We start from the raw sequence: 21,438 nt of genomic DNA on the forward strand, positions 1-21,438 counted from the left end.
TTATCACAAAAATACATGCGTGTATTTATTATTTCGAAAACCCACCAGCCGCCTGATCTGGCACATTTTAACTGTGCGACAGTAATGATGTAAATAACAGCGCAACGGACTCATCCTTATCCTGTCATCTTTCCAACTCTACTCTACTCCACGTTGGTTCGAAGTCGTATGGAATAATCATCACTGATGAAGCTGGCAAATCTCGAAATTAATCTAAATTGGGATGATACGGCGATCTGGCCGCTGTGTAAACAGTTTTCAAAATGGCGGCGCTGACACTAAACGTTTGAAGTCTCGCGAAGATTGCACGGATAAGCGATGTATAGCGTGTACCAAAAGAAACTACATTCAACATGGCTAAAAACCGAAAAGGCCGATAAGTGTAATATAATATGCAGATACAAGTCACGATATAAGGTTAATAAAACCGAAAACGTAATTGAATAACACGTTAATTAAGGAATAAAGCAAGTTTAAAAATGACTTCAGTTCCCCTTTAATGTGCATATCCCGGACCAATTTCAGTTGTTTTTTTTTTTTTATATGAAAGTATGTCCTTTTGCACAAGGCCATCTATCTACAGAAGAAAAAAATAAAATAAAACGCTTCTGGAAAAATCCCAAGGGAGTCTGGAGCCAGATTCGTGACGTTACCTGCGGAAGCACCAGCAGGCTGTGAGAGCTTTGCACGGTTTCAGTGCACAGCCTGTGTAGACCAAGCGCTCCCATTTCTCTCTCATTGTCCGGTCTTTTGGAAAACGATGAGTACTAATCCCACCAAGATTGGTGTTGCTACACCCTCCTACGATACATCTGTTAACCATTTTAATAATTACGCGATAATGTTGAAGAAATTTGCAGAAAACCACCAGGTCATTTTCTCATAAACAAACCAGTGCTGACATATGATTCAGAGGGAGGCGTCCCGCACGCGACGTCACGAAAATCAATGTTTCCCGGGAAATCCAAATGGCAAGTTTTTTCAGAGGCGGACCAATTCGCCTCAAATGGCTCGATTTCAACTGAATTTTTCTGGTATTGCGCAAGGTAAAAAAAAATTGCACAAAATGCAAAAATGTGACAGATACTTGACCAAAGTTTAATATAAAATAGGAGAACTACATTGATCTTGCTCCTGAATTTACCCGTGATATGCATTTTAAATAAAGAGTATCCTTGCCAACAATATACTGGCTCTCACAAAACAACTTGGCATGACACCAATACCTATGAGTCATCGATTAGCTTTTGAGAAATCTTTGTAAACGATCCTCTGCACTCTCAACAGCACTCTGTATTGAAGCATCCCACCAAAGACGCAATTGAAAAATTTTACACCAATTATTTTGCAAGCCATTTCACCACTTCTTAAAATGCTAGTGATTTACCCAATGGCACGCCCCAACCGCCGATACAATCAACATAATAAAAATCTATTGTAAAGAATAGGGGAAAAAAATTTATTTAAAACCATGCATCTTACAACCAACATATTTACTGCATAATCCATCAAGATAATGTGTGCATGTAGCTCACAGTACACATATAGTAGAGCTCAATAGCCACACTGTATGCAAGACATGAAATAGAATAGAATAAAGAACACGTCTACACTTACAGTGATTTGAGTTTCAAATGAGAGAATGCCTCTGGGTGAATAGAGATGATCCGGTTCTTACTCAAATCTCTGAAGACACAATACAAATTTATCAAAACACCTCACTGCTTGAAAAATGGATTTATATATTAAACAAATGTCGATGGCTCAGATTATACTCTGAACAAAGGATAAAAACATTCAGCAAATAAGGAAAATGAAAAGAAACATACAGATGCTCTAGTTCTTTCAGATCCTCAAAGGCCTTCTCTGCGATGGTTCTGATGTTGTTCTTCTGAAGTACCCTGAGAACAGAACCAACCACACACACGTTGAAACTTCTATATCCGTAAAAGTGTGAAGATTAGCACGTTGTATGCAAGCGGATGCATAAGTATCTGCCTTCAAACATGGACATAATGCAAACATGTCCACTAGGGCAGTGTCTCTCAAACACTGGGCCGCGGTGAAGCGCCATCCAGTGGGCCGCAAATTTTTCTTCCCAAGTTGAATTTTTTTTTTTTTTTTTAAACTTGTAGTAGGATACAGTTGCTGGTCGCATCTGATGTCACATCCACCTCATTAAGCTACGGTCACACAGCTCACGACGCTTTGGTTATCGGTGAAAATGAGGCATTTTGATGGCGATATATACGCGAGCTAAAAGTTGTGGTCACACAGCAGCTCAACACTTGACTGTCACACCTTTGGACGCTTGAGTCTGGCGCAGCTCGAGCAGCCGCGCACACACTCAGAACACGTTGTGCACGCGTTTGAGACCTAGTTCTTATGGGAAATGCCCGATACTGATTTGAGCGCAATCAGCACGCACAGATACGGATGCCGTTTTCACAGAGGCTTTGTGACGAATCATCACGGTTGCGTTTGTTTCTAGTCATGTTTATAACACTATTTAAATACGCTGCTTTCTGTTTCAGGGCTCGAAATTCATATATTTTTTCACCAGCCAGCCAGACTAGTTACCTTCCAAAGTAACTCGCCAAACAGAAAATCAACTCGCCAAAATTTGTTCATGTATGAATTTTACTTCTGTCAAAAATAACACAAAAGAGAGTAGTTACCATTGTACTACTATATCCATTTCACGATATATTAAAATCTCCTCTAAAGGACCCCATGAAATCTAACTTTTACTCTTTACTGTTTTCACTACAATCCCTGCAGATTAAATAAACATTCTTGGTTAACTTTACAGGTGGTTTTCAACAACACATTTTACATTTTCATGTTCGTGATTAATCACAATTGAATTGAAATAAGACTAATTTTTATTTCAACAAAGATGTCGCACAAACTGAAAAAACAATCTTGAAAATTGCAACACATGGGGTGGCTTTGGAGAACAAGGCCACTATGGTCATTTGTTTAGCTTGTGTGGGGATTTTAGCTCGTGGGCAAGAAGTTCTGCATTTAAGAGAGAGACTCTTCATACTGTACCGGGTGAGTTTTCAGGTGACGGAACATATTTGTAGTGCTGCTGCCTGTCGTGATGAGTTTTTTTGCACACTTTACAAATTGGCATTTGCTGTTCCACGTCCTCCTCGCGATATCCAAAAAAAAATTACGGATGACTGACCCCTTACTAGTTCTTTTAGGAACCAATTCATCCGCTTCCATTTTTAATTTGTCGCTGAAATTGACAGAGCTTACACGGTAGCCTATGCAACACCAGTGAATGCACGAACTGAGTCAGCGCTGTAAACCGAAACTAGAAAATCTTCCCGCAAGTTCCTTTCAGCACCGAGATGTCGCCCAGGATTGGTTGGCGAGTGTGTGACGTTATTGTTTTTTTTTTACCCTTAGGCAGCCTCTCACGTTACTACCTGAGGGACAGGGAGAAAACCACCAGAAAAGTTTTTTAAGCAAATGCAACAAACGCAAGTCGGCAGATGACCATAAAATACTTGATAGTTATGATATAATTAATTTTATGTATCTCTCACAGATTTTTCGGAGATATATCAAGTATATTTGATATATCGCACAGCCCTAGTCTGAATCTTCGTTTCATATATATTTATTTTCAACTAGCCAGCCGGGCTGCCTAGTGACAGGAATTACCCGCCAAATGACAAATTAAGTCGCCTCAGGCGACCGGACCACCGCGAATATCGAGCCCTGTGTTTTGCTTTTATAAATATCACGCCTGCTAATAAACGCTCTTCCTGCACTTAGATCCGTCTATCGCGGTCTATCTTGCAGTGTCCTGATCCCCAGATCTTTATCCCAGCCACAAATAAAGTTGTACGCCTCCACACTCTTCCAGGTTTCCATCTGTTTGTCCGTGTAGAACGATGTCTGCAGCACCAGGTAGTTTGAGATGTCAGGGAACTCAACGGATGGATAATTTTCCAACTCATACAAAAAAATCCTTCTTTGTTAGCATGTAAGGATCTAATCCCACTGAGTGGTTTCTGTATCCACTTCTTTTGAGTGTACTTCTTGGGTTTAATAGCTTGCTTGTTTGCTGAACACAAACATGGCAATAAGTTCTTGTGTTAATGGACCAGACTCCACTTTTGGATCATTAATCCCTTTTGAGTGAGAATGTCCTGCATGCATGGGTTGATGTTGGTTTCTGGCACATCCATACTAGCCTGGCTAACACGACTGCAAAGCTCTACGAGCTATTGGTCTGGCCAAGATATTAAGCCCAACCGTTTCCCAGAGCCCGTGGTTGACCCGCCTCCCTGAAATGCCTCAGTTTGCTACTGGTCGAAGCCAGAAAAGGCTGTGACGAAGCTTAAACCAATCACATTACTCTTTCCTCTGACGTATGTGACGCGACGGGGCTAACTGGTAGATTAAAGGAACAGTCCACCGTACTTCCATAATGAAATATGCTCTTATCTGAATTGAGACGAGCTGCTCCGTACCTGTCCAAGCTTTGCGCGACCTCCCAGTCAGTCAGACGCAGTCAGACGCGCGGTCACTCCTGTTAGCAATGTAGCTAGGCTCAGTATGGCCAATGGTATTTTTGGGGGCTGTAGTTAGATGTGACCAAACTCTTCCGCGTTTTTCCTGTTTACATAGGTTTATATGACCAGTGATATGAAACAAGTCCAGTTACACAAATTGAAACGTAGCGATTTTCTATGCTATGGAAAGTCCGCACTATAATGACAGGCGTACTAACACCTTCTGTGCGCTTCGGCAGCGCATTGATACAGAGCTCAGATATCAATGCGCTGCCGAAGCGCGCAGGTGGTGTTAGTACGCCTGTCATTATAGTGCGGACTTTCCATAGCATAGAAAATCGCTACGTTTCAACTTGTGTAACTGAACTTGTTTCATATCACTGGTCATATAAACCTATGTAAACAGGAAAAACGCGGAAGAGTTTGGTCGCATCTAACTACAGCCCCCAAAAATACCATTGGCCATACTGAGCCTAGCTACATTGCTAACAGGAGTGACAGCACGTCTGACTGACTGGGAGGTCGCACAAAGCTCGGACAGGTACGGAGCAGGTCGTCTCAATTCAGATAAGAGCATATTTCATTATGGAAGTACGGTGGACTGTTCCTTTAAACTCTTACCGAAGCCGGTCGGGAGCAAGGCGAAAACGTCCTTCCTTTCAATAAATACCTCCAGGGCTGCTCTTTGCTCCGTTTTCAATGAGAACTTGCTCCATGTTCGTAATGTTTCTAGTGAATGAAGCGCTTCCGGCTAGGGCTGCACGATTATGGAAAAAATGATAATCACGATTATCTTGATCAAAATTGTAATTGCGATTATTAATCACGATTATTCTTGATGTTAGGGAAATCACTTAAATTTTATTTCACTATATTCAAACAAGCAATATGAACAGCTTTCAGTGCAGAATGAAATTTAAAAGAGAAATTCTGATTTCCAAATGACAAATAAATTAAATTTATCCAAGAAATTACCAAAGGATGAAGGAACTGAAAACTCAATTGTAACAATTACATAGCATTATACTGAGGCCTACAAGTTTTTAGCTAGAAAGACCAGCCTATCAACATGCTCTGGCTTTAAACATGAGCGAAGGCAGGTCACAGCATTGCCTCCAGTGCTAAATAGTCTGTTGTTCCGACATAGTTAGCTTTTCTCTCTCACCTCAATCTGCTACTCTCACGCTACTCTCTTTCTGCTCTCACGCCATCACCTCTTGAAGAAGATACCGCTGCACTGAAGCTCTGCGCACTTGGCCAGTGTTGCCAGATGCTGCTGACGTTTTCCAGCCCAAAATATGTTCAAAACCCGCCAAAAAGCACTTAAAACCAAACAATCTGGCAACACTGCACTTGGCTTGCTTGCTTATTTAGGCGGAGTAATGAAACCTTACATGCGTCGGTTCGCCCCCTAATGGTTTGGCGGAGTACTGGTCAAAAAGTGCTTGATCAGATATACAGCAGAGCTCACATTTTAAATGGAAATAAATCGCGATTTTCATTTAATTTAATCGTGGCAGCCAAAATCGCGATTTTCGATTAAATTCGATTAATTGTGCAGCCCTACTTCCGGCATAGATTCTGTAAACAATCTATGGCTTCCGGTCGCAGTTCTACTACGTCACTGCCTTGAACACGCCTCTACCCAGGGCCATTGGAGATGCTTAAAGTTGATTAGTTCCCGATTTTTCGGGAGCTTGGAAGAGCTGTAGATAGCTTGCCTGGCCAGACTAAGCTCGCAACAGGCCCTCATGTTGCGTCACGCTTAGGATGGGCGGGCCCAGGCTACATCCATACAGTTTTAAATACAATACCTACAATTAAAAACTCTGGAGAGGTTTATTTATTGAGGCTTAATTATGGCTCATGATGCTCAATTTAATACTTCTGGTAAGGGACATTTAACTATATAAAAAAATAAATAAAAATAAAATCAATCAATCAATAAATCGATTAGATAGCCACAGGCTAGTACCAGGCAAATATTTTACAGACCATATGGAACACAATGAATTATATGGTAAACAAAGTGTTTTGGGAGGGGGGTGTTCATATTTTAGATTTTTCAAAGTAGCCACCATTTACCTTAACGCTTTGCACACTATTGGCATTCTCTTAACCAGCTTCATGAGGTAGTCACCTGGAATGCTTTTAATTAACAGATGTACCTCGTCAAAAGTTAATTAGTGCAATTTCTTGCTTTCCTAATGTGTTTGAGCTCAAACAGTAAATAATAAAAAAAATTAATTAGCTCTATTCCACAACTGTAGTGATCCATATTATGTCAAGAATCACTCAACTAAGTAAAGAGAAACGACAGTCAGTCAGTCTTTATGACAAAGTGTCTTTCCAAAAAAATAAAAAGGGCAGCCCCACACCACATTAAATTGTGTGTGCCAAAGTTTTGACAGATACTATCAAACACCAAAGTCAACTCAGAGGCAATGTGTTTGCATCAGTGGAAATTTTCCAAACAGTTCTATGGCTCCAAAAATTTTTTAAAATGTAATAATATTCATGAAATAAATCTACACTGTTGGCATTCATGGAACTTATTTTACAGTTTAATGAGTCCTTGGCTACAAAAAAAGTTTCAAGACCACTGTACGAGGGGGCAGAAAATTAAACACTTCATCAAAGTCTGGTTTTTATGCAGCGTTTGAGTAAAGCTCATAAATTGGAAAGATACCAGAACACACAAACCAAATGAGGAAGAAGTAGTGTGTTGACCTTCACAAGTCAGGGAATGGTTATAAAAAAAAATACAACCCCGATTCCAAAAAAGTCGGGACAAAGTACAAATTGTAAATAAAAACGGAATGCAATAATTTACAAATCTCAAAAACTGATATTGTATTCACAATAGAACATAGACAACATATCAAATGTCGAAAGTGAGACATTTTGAAATTTCATACCAAATATTGGCTCATTTGAAATTTCATGACACCAAGACATCTCAAAAAAGTTGGGACAGGGGCAATAAGAGGCTGGAAAAGTTAAAGGTACAAAAAAGGAACAGCTGAAGGACCAAATTGCAACTCATTAGGTCAATTGGCAATAGGTCATTAACATGACTGGGTATAAAAAGAGCATCTTGGAGTGGCAGCGGCTCTCAGAAGTGAAGATGGGAAGAGGATCACCAATCCCCCTAATTCTGCGCCGACAAATAGTGGAGCAATATCAGAAAGGAGTTCGACAGTGTAAAGTTGCAAAGAGTTTGAACATATCATCTACAGTGCATAATATCATCAAAAGATTCAGAGAATCTGGAAGAATCTCTGTGCGTAAGGGTCAAGGTCAGAAAACCATACTGGGTGCCCGTGATCTTCGGGCCCTTAGACGGCACTGCATCACATACAGGCATGCTTCTGTATTGGAAATCACAAAATGGGCTCAGGAATATTTCCAGAGAACATTATCTGTGAACACAATTCACCGTGCCATCCGCCGTTGCCAGCTAAAACTCTATAGTTCAAAGAAGAAGCCGTATCTAAACATGATCCAGAAGCGCAGACGTCTTCTCTGGGCCAAGGCTCATTTAAAATGGACTGTGGCAAAGTGGAAAACTGTTCTGTGGTCAGACGAATCAAAATTTGAAGTTCTTTATGGAAATCAGGGACGCCGTGTCATTCAGACTAAAGAGGAGGACAACCCAAGTTGTTATCAGCGCTCAGTTCAGAAGCCTGCATCTCTGATGGTATGGGGTTGCATTAGTGCGTGTGGCATGGGCAGCTTACACATCTGGAAAGACACCATCAACGCTGAAAGGTATATCCAGGTTCTAGAGCAACATATGCTCCCATCCAGACGACGTCTCTTTCAGGGAAGACCTTGCATTTTCCAACATGACAATGCCAAACCACATACTGCACCAATTACAGCATCATGGCTGCGTATAAGAAGGGTCCGGGTACTGAACTGGCCAGCCTGGAGTCCAGATCTTTCACCCATAGAAAACATTTGGCGCATCATAAAACGGAAGATACGACAAAAAAAGACCCAAGACAGTTGAGCAACTAGAATCCTACATTAGACAAGAATGGGTTAACATTCCTATCCCTAAACTTGAGCAACTTGTCTCCTCAGTCCCCAGACGTTTACAGACTGTTGTAAAGAGAAAAGGGGATGTCTCACAGTGGTAAACATGGCCTTGTCCCAACTTTGAGATGTGGTGTTGTCATGAAATTTAAAAAAAAAATCACCTAATTTTTCTCTTTAAATGATACATTTTCTCAGTTTAAACATTTGATATGTCATCTATGTTCTATTCTGAAAAAATATGGAATTTTGAAACTTCCAAATATCATTGCATTCCGTTTTTATTTACAATTTGTACTTTGTCCCAACTTTTTTGGAATCGAGGTTGTAGCTACTCGCCTGAAAATGCCCATTTCTACTGTTAGGGCAATAATTAAGAGTGCTCCAAGAGCACAATATCCCCTGCTGGCAACTATGCCATAACTCTAGTAAAATATAACTGAACTGAATGAAATTACAATATGCGTATTACCGACATAAAGAATCCTTCAAAAATTGAGAGAGGAGTTGATTTCAGAAGGCAAGTACCCTTCCTGGGACGGACAGACACTGCCAAGACATAATCCCCCTTCGGGCCTTTCAGCCAGCAGGGCATAAAAATTGTGAGGGAAGCTGATTTCAGAAAGTAAATCACACCTTGATGAAATTGCCAAAGTGCAAGTTTGTTAATAATCAAGGGCATAACTCAGGTAAAATTTGCCCAAATTAAATGAAATTTCAACATGCGTATAACTGTCATATCACAAAACCTTTCACCAAACTTGGTGAAATTCCTCCACAAATTGTGAGAGGAGTTGATTTTAGAAGAATGTACACCCTCATGAAATTGTCCAAGTTATTTAATCAAGGGCCACAACTCTGGTAAAATTTTCACAAACGAAATTAAATTGCAATATGCGTATTACCGTCATATAACGAGGCCTTTTGCCAAGCTTCAAGAAATTAGTCCAAAAATTGTGAGAGGAGTTCATGTCAGAAGCCAAGCACACCATGAAATTGTAAAAAGTACAAGGGCCACAACTCTGGTAAAACATGACCGAATTAAATGAAATTACAGTATGTGTACTACCAGCATATAATGATGCCTTTTGCCAAGTTTTGTGAAATTCCTCCACAAACTGTCAAGTATAATTGTGTTAATCAAGGGCTGTAACTCTGGTAAAATGTGACAGAATTTAACGAAATTACAATGTGTATTACCGACATATAGATAGTTTTCACATGACGTCACAGAGTCGGGGATTCCCTAGTGGCGGCCATCTTGCGGGTCAAGCTTACCGTATGGGTGACTGAGCACACATTGTAACGCATGAGTACAAAGTCTTCAAAAGAACCCAAGCAGGCTATTTAAAGCTAGCAATGGTGCACACCTGTTGTGTTCACGGCTGTCGTAATAGGTCAGATGATGACGTCAAGCGGAGCTTTTATGGAATTCCCACTGTACGGGAGCACGAAGGCGAGCAAACAAAGAAACTCAGCATACAAAGGAGAAATCTATGGCTTGCGAGAATCAACCGCAAGGATTTCCAGCCTTCCAAACACAGCAAAGTCTGCTCCGATCATTTTATAAGTGGTAAGTTGTTTAAATAAACAATCAATTGTGTTTAAGTTTGTTTTTGGAAACCAAAACATCATGTGAACAATCTCTGGAGAATGCCTAACTGGAACCGCTGAGTGTACGTTTACATTGTAATGTACACTTAATATCGCTCGTTTGTCACGTTTCTATTTGAAACTTGTCACTTCACTCATGCAAGGGTCATTTTTGAAAAACATTTTAGGTCTATTCTGTATGATTTGATTTGTGTTTGGGATGCAAACAGCGCGCCTTTTGGCGGATGCTGCCTGAATTGCGCAGATCCGAGGTTTTTTTTTTTGGGGGGGGGGGGGGGGGGGGGGGGGGGGGGGGCGTTGGAGTGTCCGATTATAATTTCAAATTAAATTCTGTATTAAAATTACTAAATAAGCAAATCCGTTATAGTCCATGAAACAGGAAGTATAAGGAAAAAACAGTTTAAATCGGAAAGCTGCGCACATTTGCGCATCCCGAGCGGTGTGCAGGACCGCGCAAATGTGCGCAGCTTTCCGATTTAAACTGTTTTTTTCTCATCCTTATACTTCCTGTTTCATGGACTATAACGGATTTGCTTATTTAGTAATTTTAATACAGAACTTAATTTGAAATTATAATCAGACACTCCAACGCCCCCCCCCCCCCCCCCGCCAAAAAAATCGGATCTGCGCGATTCAGGCGGCATCCGCCAAAAGGCGCGCTGTGAATATATAAAGTTGTATATATCAGACAGCCTTTAAAGTTTGATGAAGTCAGTTTCAGGCTTTGGCAGCCCTGCATAGTCACTTGAAAATGCATCTTTGTCCACTTCGTAGGGGTCAATTCCCCCAATCAAGGCCAGTTTGGCTGCATACCGTTGTCGTGAGATGTCATCTAATGTATCTATATACTTCTGTTTGCTTGATTTTGCCGACATTCATCTTTATTTTAGAAAACTGACTATATAACTTCATAAATTCGTCCGAGATAACGTAGCCGGTAGTGGCGATGGTCCGTTTTGTTTGCTCCGCAAGATGGCGGCTGGGGGGCGTTCCCCGGAATGCCGTGACATCAGTGAAAACCATCTATACCAAAGAATCCTGCCAAGTTTCATGAAATTCCTCCAAAAATTGAGAGGAGTTGATTTCAGAAGGTGAGCACCCTTCCCGGGACGGACGGACAGACATCGCCACAACATAATCCCCCTTCGGGCCTTTCGGCTAGTGGGGGATAAAAAAGGGGACACCAACTAGAACTGTAAATACTTTTATTTTTGAAATGTGTTTAATATTGGACTTCAATTTTACAGATTGTCTGCTGTACAGGTCCCTGTGAATGAGTTATTATAGAGAATAATATATTAGAAGCAGCACATATACAGTATAACGCTGACGTTTGTGTGTCAGATTATAAGCATAACAACCAAATGATAAATTGTAATGTCAGACTGGAAATGCTTTATACAGGTGATGTTCTGTAGCATTCATTTCTTCCTGTCCCTGAGGTTTATAATGACAGCATTCACTCTGAAAATTCCTCCATGAGAAAGATTTATTAACAGTTTTCTTCTCGTTCTAATATTACAGGCTCGAAAATATAATACTGAAAAACTATTTTTCTTCAGTATTATAAGCTTCGGACCCATGACCGTAGTACACTCCACAGTTATTTACACCCCTGCGTTTAATACTTTGTACAAATTCCCTTTACCAGTAAAACAGCACTGAGTCTCCTATAACATTTTATAAGGTTGGCAATACAAAGCAGGGCATCTGAGCCCATTCCTCTTTACACAATCTCTCCAGATCATCCAGGGTCCGAGGCCCTCTCTCGTGCTCTCTCCTCTTCAGATCATCCCATAGGTTTTCAATGGGGTTCAGGTCAGGGGACTGAGATGATCATGGCAAAAGCTTGATTCTGTGGTCAGTTAACCATTTTTGTGTTGATTTGGACAAATGCTTCAGATCATTGTCCTGCTGGAAGATCCAATGGCGACCCAGTTTTAGTTTCCTGACAGAGGTAGCCAGGTTTTGATTTAAAATGTGATATTTCAAGGAGTCCATGATGAAAAAGAGCCTCAAAACATCACAGAACCTCCACCAGTTGGGATCGGGTTCTTTTCATTCTAGCCAGCCTTCTTTTTACACCAAACCCACCTTGAGTGGTTTTTGCCCAAAAGCTCCATTTTTGCTCCATCAGACAAGAGAACACGGTTCCATTCAAAGTTTTAGTAGCAGTTGACAAACTTCAGGTGCTTATGTTTGTGGTTAACTGACAGAAAAGGCTTTTTTCTGGCAAAACTTCCAAATAATCTGTTGGCGTGGAGGTGGAGTCTGATGGTGGTTTTAGAGACTTGGAAACCCCAAGATTTTACTCTCTCTTATAATTAACCAACAGTGACCCTTGAGGAGTTTCCCCCCCTCCTCACTTGGGTGCCTTCCAGGCAAGTTTATAACAGTTCCAATTGGTGCCCACTAGGGCTGGGTATCACCAGATACCTCACGATACGATACTATGGTGATATTTTGCCCACGATAACGATATCACGATACAGCGATTCTGCGATAATCGATATATTGCAAGAAACTTCAACCACATCACGATATGTGTCACTGAAGAAAATCAAAATTTATTGACCACTGTAAAATTACATTTCACATACATAACTACACACTCTTGCCAGACATATATTTGTCTCTATTCCACTGCTGGCAAAACCAAGAGTTGCTTCACTACAACATACAGAAAATTCCCATTTCTGTGCTAGTATTATCAACTTTTCTGTAAGCATGGACACATCAGTGCTGCTTAACAAGCAGAATCAAATTGTTTTATGAAAACTTGCACTGCAGACTGCACATACATTTCAGTGCTAACACTAATATCAATTTGTTCTTTGTAAACTTGAGAACATATACCGGAGAACATTTAACTTGTGCTTATTTTGCAGGAACAACACACTGTCTGAAACATTGAAAAGTGCAGTGTGCATCTTAGTCGCCTACTGCGCATGCGCAAAACACATGAATTAGCAAGTTCTCATACAGACCGGTTTATTATTCAAAACAAGGCATTACAAATTATCTGACTCGGCCAAAGACTCGACCAATACGCACAAAACATAAAAATCGGCAAATGCGTGAAATACTCACCGATTTTTTATCAGTTCAGCTGATCGGTAGGACAAAAGTACTGTTGAATTTTCCTACCCTCCTGGATTTCGCGCATGCGCAGTAGGCTTGGTAGGACAAATCCAAGAGGTAGGATAACTTTACAGAACACCGGCTCACTGTTTTTTTTCTCCTTTCCTTTGGAATCCAAAGTGCCTCCAAACATCTGCCTTAAAGTTCGGCGGCGTCTCTAGGTTGACGTTAACAGCCATGCTTGCTTGGTTTTTTTCCTCACTGCAACCGCCGGGGAAAAAAGAGAAGACGACGAGTGCCTTGCAGTGAGGGAGCGGCACAGCGACACCTCGCGTAGCGGAGGTGCGGAAGTCGTACTGGATTTACAACCCGTCTGAAACATGATTTATTATTTGAAAAAATATCAATATTCAAATTTTGAGTATCGATATTGAATCAGAAGACAAAGTATCGCGATATAATCGCCGTATCGATATTTTTGCACACCCCTAGTGCCCACATTTTTATTGCCCAAATGGTCATTTTCAGGTGAGCAGCCATGGGGGCTTTTTAACCCACCATTTCCTGACTTATGAAGGTCAACACACTTCTCCCTCATTTGGTTTGTGTGTTCTCTTTTATCTCTCCTATGCTGATAGACAACTGAGGGAGTTTGGCCTCTGTCTCACCTCAGTTGTACCTCGGTTAATCAGGAAGGTCACAGATTACAGCTTAAAAGTTCCTACACACTCCAATCAACTCAAAAATGTAGAATTTAAATAGGAAAACATGCTTCAGTTACCTTGTGTTCACTATAATTTCCAGGGCTGCCAATAGTATTTGCACGTGTTTTTGTTGAAAATAAATGTATTCAGAGGAAAACCAAATCCCTCATCAAGAAATCATTATTTCAATTAAAGGTTGGATTTTTCTTGTTTTCAGGGTGAGATGAAGCTACTTCACCAAAAGGTGGATCCCCCCCCAAAATATCTTTACACAGGGTGCCAATAATTGTGGAAGGCACTGTACCAAGTTCTTACTGCATACGGTATCTAGAAAGCACACTTGTTAACCATAACATGATGCAGGACACTTAATTATATCCTTCAGCAGAGAAGTATGAAATCCCTTAATACATGCTTCTGAACAGCAACGTTAAAGATGTGACGGACTATAACCCATGGTACCGTACACAAAATCTGATGCTTTAAAGAAAAGAAAAAAAAAAAAAAAAAAAAGAGGTCACTTACAATGTGTTGAGCTTTTTCATGCCTGCAAACAAACTGACCATGTCCTCAATAACAAGGGATATGTCGTTGTTACGGATATCTCTGGAGAAAGGGGGGTGGGGGGAGGGAGAGAGAGGAAAAACCCACAATGAGTGTTAGAATGAAAGTTTGATTTTACTAAACAATCAAACTTCAAGTGAGCTTCAGGTGAAAACCTGGTTATCTGCTTTACATCTAGAAGAGGTGGTGTGCGATGATGGCATGCATGTAGACCAGTGTTGCAAGGCTATATTTAGGTGCTCTAAAAAGGTATGCGAATTCAGCCACGTGAGCAAGACAGGAAATAGCTGCCATTTTGTATGGAATAAAATGCCTCCATGTGTGATCATGCAGTAACACTGAGGCACCAAACAGTATTGCACGTCAAAAAAAAAAAAAAGTGGAGGAAATAATTATTTGATCCCTTGCTGATTTTGTAAGTTTGCCCACTGCAAAGATACAGTCTATAATTTTAAGGGTAGGTTTATTTTAACAAATATCAAAAAGAAAATCCAGAAAATCACATTTTATAAAATATATAAATTGATTTGCATTTCGTTGAGTGAAATAAGTATTTGATCCCCTACCAACCATTAAGATTGTAAGGATTTATTCTTGATCTCAGTTTAACCAAGAAGGCATTAACTTATTTTTAACCTTTTGTTCTTGTATGCTATACTGACGTGCAAATATTTTGTCTTAATACCAGCTATCTTAAGAACAGGCTGTACATCAGAAATGTCTGAACATTCTGCTTATTATTGCATATCATTGCGATAACGATTTTTGGGTTCCTGTCTGGTTTCATGATTCGCCCCAGAGCTCTGGGTGACACGAGGGGACCAATCTGCGAGAGGGTGATCGCTCCGGTTGGAGCAAGAGGAAGAGACGGTGAATCTCTGACCTAACAGTTTTGGGGGCTCATCCGGGATACTCCTGATCAGGTAAGAAATCTCTTATTTTAAGGGACTTCCACCTGGTTGGTAGTATCCAAAAACCCATTTATCCCTGTGAGAGTTGCCACGGGTCTGTGAGAGTTACCACGGAATAATTAGTGCTCAAGACGGTCCTTACGTGTCACCATGGGGGGGGGAAGTTGTGTTAAGGTACCCAGACTGGACCCCGAGGAAGCCCCACGGGATTGGATGAATCGCTGTGGTTTAGCATTCTACACCAGTCCGTGGGTAGACAATTTGGCCGGCTGGACTGAATCCCAGCCTCAGTTTTTGACTTATCCTCGCGCAGGAACTTTTAAACCAGAGTATCTCGCCTCGGCACATAGACAAATATACGAGGGATTGGTCGACCCAGAATGGGATTATGATTATATGACTAAAGGCTATTTAGAATGGGTCAGAATGAAACCAGTATGGGACGATTTTCACGGAATTAAAGAAACTAAGGAACAAAGAAAATCAGTACCACGCCCTAAGCCTGAAGACAAGGCAAAACCCATTTTGTCTACACATCCTGTTACTACACCACCTACAGCCTCTGCCCTACCGCCGCTGTATGAGGGACTGAATAACGTTCCCGCTCCTGCAGCCACACCAGTCCCAAAACTATATCCAGATTTAAGTAACCTTTCATGCCCTGCTGATAGCGCTTCCAGCGCGCCTGCATCTCGAGACAGGTGCTAAACCTGAGAAACCCAAGGCAAGTAAAAAACCCTCTGTAAGCTCAAATATGCCGGTACTAAAAAACGAGACTGACGACTCTGATGAGGATGACGATTATGTGGGACCAGATAGAGGTTCCCTTCCACCACAGCCTCCCCCTGTGAATACCGCTTGTCCTAAGCGACAGTTATGATGAAACTGCATTAATAGCTGCAGTGCCATGTCTAGATCCTATAAATGATGAATACGAAGTGGTTAAAACTAAGACAGAAGTAGGTGACGGCAAAACCACCACAAAGGATGAGTTTAAGTTCTATTGGAAGGATACCAGTAAAGCTATGAGGGAATTAAAGGAACAACTGACACGTTATCTGCTCTCACGACAGCAGGCTAACCGCGATCTTTCACAGGTTACTAATTGTAAACAGGAGAGGGCTGAACTCACTTCCAAGTTTCTGACACGTTTTAGCGAGACGTGGACTTGTCTGGGAAACATGCAATTAGATCAGCAGCAACCCAACCCGCTCTTTACTTCGACATTTTTGAATAATTGTCATCCTGACATACAGAAGGTTCTGAAATATCAGTTAAGTGACCGTAGCAATATGACAATAAGAACCCTAGGGGAAAGAATTAGAACTATGGAGGGAGATGGTATTCTGGATAGTAAGCAGGTAGCCTGCCTCTCTGTGGCCGGTGGAAACTCGTACTCACAGCCCCGTGGAGACATGAATAGACGACAAAAGAATCAGAATCTGAGCATCCGCCTGCAAGGCAGGGTACGCTCTGGAGCGTGCCACTATTGCAGCAAGGAAGGACATTGGCAACGTGAGTGTAGAAAGAAAAAAGGCGGATGAAGCCAATTCGCAGCATACGTTTCCCCTTCCTCCTCCTAATCCTCAGCAGCCGCCACCGGCTGTCCCTACGGCAAATCCTTTTGCGCAGCAACGCCCCACAGGCCCATATCATCCTTAGAGCTGCCTACAGAGCTGTGACCCCGTAATGCTACATTGTTCTTTCAACTCTTACCTAGCCAACGACTTGCCTGTCGTAGAATTAGCTATAGATGGACAGGTGCTTCCTTTTCTAATTGACACTGGTGTTACAATGTCCTCTGTGGGAAAACCCTACGAGGGCCCTCTCTCAAACAAAACCGTTCGCTCTGTGGGAATTGATGGGGTCCCCTTCTCCTCCCCTTGCACTCCTCCATTATTGGTAACCTGTCCCGCCAACACAGCACTTCGTACACATCATTCTTTTGTGTTTATGCTACAGTGTCCCTTTAATCTACTGGGGCGTGATCTCATGAGTCTGTTACATTTATCCATTTCGTTTCAGGGGTCCAGAATGACTATTTGCACCCCTGACTTTCTGCCTCCTGCCGTGGCTCATCTCTCTTCATGTATGACTGTCCCAAATATCTCCGCTGTTTGTACTGCTGCTGTAAACCCTATTGTATTCTCTCCTACAGATCCTTTGAGTACCCTCCCCTCCTCCCTCTGGGCGGAACACAAGGACGAGGTTGGCCTGGTTCATTGTGTGCCTTATGAGGCTAAGCTTAAACATGTGCATCCTGTTTATGTTAAACAGTACCCTCTCTCTGAAGCTAAGGCTCAGGGAATTGATGGCATCCTACAGTCTCTCCTCGAGCAAGGCATGGTGAGACTGTGTACCAGCTCGTACAATGCACCTGTCAATCCAGTACCTAAACCTGATAGTACCTGGCGTTTTACGCAGGATTTACGCAAGATTAATGAACTGATTGTCCCTGTTGCACCCATTGTACCTGACGGTTCCTCTGTAATGTCACAGGTTCCTGCTCATCATTGCTGTTTTTCCGTTATTGATCTCTGTTCTGCCTTTTTCAGTGTTCCTGTTGAAGAGCAGACACAACCTTTGTTTGCCTTCACGCACAGGGGGAGACAGTATACTTGAACACGTTTGCCTCAAGGTTTCATTGACTCTCCTGCTGTTTTTTCAGCCATAGTTCAGGACGCACTCCGTGAACTCTCCCTCCCCCAGGGCTCTGTGGTCCTACAGTACGCAGACAATCTTCTGGTATCTGCTGAATCACCAGAAATCTGCCAAGACGCCTCCTTACGCCTGCTCCAACATCTGGCGCACAAGGGTTTTAAGGTTTCCAGGACCAAGCTACAATATTGCATGGACACTGTTAAGTACTTGGGGTTTGAACTTTCACAAGGATGTCATAAACTGTCATCTGACCGGGTGCAGGTGATTCTAGACACAAAGCACCCCGCAACTAAACATGCGCTGATGGCTTTCCTGGGTCTTATCAATTACTGTAGACAATGGATCCCTGACTGCTCTTTATATGACAAGATTCTCCATTCTGCAATCTCTCATCATGATCCACTGCAGCACCCTTTGACCTGGACTGACACTATGATGGACGCTTACCACTCCCTCAAAAGCGCCCTTTGTTCAGCCCCGGCCCTGGGTCTACCCGACTACTCCAAGCCCTTCCACCTCTATGCCTGTGAACATTATGGCACAGTCTCTGCGGTGTTGGCCCAGGAGCATGGGGGGGATGCGTCCTTGTGTGTTTTTATCTAAAACGTTAGACACTGTTGCTCAAGGCCTACCTGCGTGTCTAAGGGCTGTCGCCGCATGTGCTCTGATGGTTTTAGACGCAGAAAAATTGGTTTTGTCTCACCCATTGATCTTGCACTCGTCACATCAAGTTAAACAGGTGTTGCAAAATTTACAGACCCAACATATGACTGCGCAGCGCCGCTCTGGATACGAAACCATCCTCTGTTCTACTAACAATCTTGAAATTCGTGCCACATCCTCTTTTGATACTGTAGGTCATGCTCTCGCACACCTTCATTCTCAGGATGACACTCTGGATGACCTTGATCATGATTGCCTGTCTGAAATCGTACATACTACTAGTATCAGGTCCGATCTCTCCTCCAGCCCTCTAGGGATTGGGGGGGGGGTACTTTTTGTTGATGGCTTTTGTTCTAAACCCTCAGACGGCGTTTTCCTCTGTGGTTACTCTGTGTGCTCACTGCCTGATATTGTGCATGAGGCATACGCTCTTCCTCTAGTTCCCTGTTAGTGGGTGAACAATCCAACGCTTGGTGAATTCTGCTTCACAATGATAGGAAGACAAAGGCGGCCATCCTGACTGTACCATAAGCCATCAGGGGCAACGTAAGCGCCTTGTAACTGCCAAAAGGCAGAGTCATTTGGAGAGGCTCCCACAGACCAGTTAGACACTCCTAATCAACTCGTTACCTGCATTAAAAGACAGCTGTCTTAAATTGACACCTGTGCACAGAAATCAATCAATCAGACTCCAACCTCTCCAACATGGGCAAGACCAAAGAGCTGTCTAAGCATGTCAGGGACAAGATTGAAGAGCTGCACAAGGCTGGACTGGGCTACAAAACCATAAGCAAGAAGCTGGGTGAGAAGGAGACAACTATTGGTGCAATAGTTTGAAAATGGAAGAAATACAAAATGACCATCAATCTACCCCAGTCTGGGGCCCCACGCAAGATCTCACTTCATGGGGCATCAAGGATCACGAGAAAGGTGAGAGATCAGCCTAGAACAGGGGTCGGCAACCCTAGGCACGCGTGCCACAACTGGCATGCCGAGGAATTTCCAGTGGCACACTGACGATGAAACACAAACCTAATTATTCAACACATTAAAAATGTTCAAACGTCATCTTGAACCGTCATTGGCTGCTGCATGGTGAGCCTGCTCTTTTAGCATGACTACACAATATAGTGCCCCCCTCCCAGTGTTGCCAGATACTGCTGACGTTTTCCAGCCCAAAATATGTTCAAAACCCACCAAAATGCACTTAAAACCGCCCAATCTGGCAACACTTTCCCCTCCCCATATTTCTCACGAGATGGGCCCACTTGATGCAGCAGTTGCGCTAAGATGGCAAAGAAGCCAACAGTTCGGGCTTTCCTCTCCTCGTGGACTAAAGAAAATGGGTTCGTTTCTCAGAGGGACCATGCTGTGTGCACGTTGTGTTTTGAAAGTGTTGTGTTGAACATCCAGTGTTAAACGTCATTTCGAGGCAAAGCATGAAAAGACTTTCAAAGATCAGGCAGATAGGGACGAATCAATCAATCTCACGTGCATTCTGCAGATATGGGAAGCAACCCCACACTTTAAAAGTCTTTGCCTCAGCTAAAAACAATGCCACTGAAGCTAGCTATATAATTTCTCACTGCATAGCTAAACATGGAAAGCCATTCACAGATGGTGAATACATTAAGGAGGCCTTTCTCTCCAGCTCGGATAGTCTTTTTGAGGGGCTGCCAAATAAAGAGACAATAAAATCAAGAATAAAAGACAAGACATATATACGTAGCTCTGCAAAAAGTTTGCAGAACTACATATACAATTACAAAGCACAACACAGGGTCAAGGAGACATCATTTACGCCTGCTGGGCATCTTTGCCCAAAAAGTTCAACTGTCTTCGCAATATCACACTGGCTTTATTGTCAGTGTTCAGATCAACATATCTGTGTGAACAGATATTTTCGCACATGAAGAATGTACTTTGCCCTTCCCGAAGTCATCTGACAATGGGCCATTTGGAAGCATGCGTCCAACTCAAAGTGACCAATTACCATCCCCACATCTCGGAGCTACAGTGGTGCTTGAAAGTTTGTGAACCCTTTAGAATTTTCTATATTTCTGCATAAATATGACCTAAAACAATCAGATTTTCACACAAGTCCTAAAAGTAGATAAATGGCCCTTTTCCACTACCCTTTTTCAGCTCACTTCAGCTCGCTTCAGCTCGCTTCAGCCCGACACGGCTCGCGTTTCGACTACCAAAAACCAGCACGACTCAGCTCGTTTCAGCCCTGCTTAGCCCCTAAAACTCGCACCGTTTTGGAGTAGGGCTGAAGCGAGCCAAACCGTGCCGACTGAGGTTGGGGGCGTGAGCAGACACTCCCCTGTGCACTGATTGGTGAGGAGGAGTGTCCTCACATGCCCACACACGCCCCGCGAGCGCGCTGGGATCTGTAAACACCGCAAACCCGGAAGAAGAATAATTACGAATTACGAGAATTTCTGAAGCCTTATGCGCCTCGCCTCATCTATACGCTCTTGCCAGTATCTGTTGGCGTTGTCAAGCCACAGCACCAAGACCAGCAACACTAACGACTCCATGTCCTCCATGTTTATTGTTTACTATTCGGGTCGTGAGACTACCGCTTAAAAGCTCACTGAATCAGTGACATACAGAGCATCGTGGAGGAGTTCGCGGAGCGCAAGGCTCGTCGTATGCCCT

At 42.5% G+C, this 21,438-nt stretch overlaps 1 protein-coding gene across 1 annotated transcript in view; it reads right to left on the reverse strand.

Annotated features, from left to right (window-relative positions):
- The window catches only part of lrig2 (leucine-rich repeats and immunoglobulin-like domains 2), an 84,803-nt gene that overhangs the window by 22,777 nt on the left and 40,588 nt on the right, over window positions 1–21,438 (reverse strand). Inside the window, 3 exon segments of the mRNA XM_060919436.1 lie at window positions 1,618–1,686; window positions 1,830–1,901; window positions 14,501–14,581. Coding sequence (XP_060775419.1) covers window positions 1,618–1,686; window positions 1,830–1,901; window positions 14,501–14,581 — 222 coding nt within the window.

Source organism: Neoarius graeffei, chromosome 4 (assembly GCF_027579695.1).
Source record: "Neoarius graeffei isolate fNeoGra1 chromosome 4, fNeoGra1.pri, whole genome shotgun sequence".
Lineage (NCBI taxonomy): Eukaryota > Metazoa > Chordata > Actinopteri > Siluriformes > Ariidae > Neoarius > Neoarius graeffei.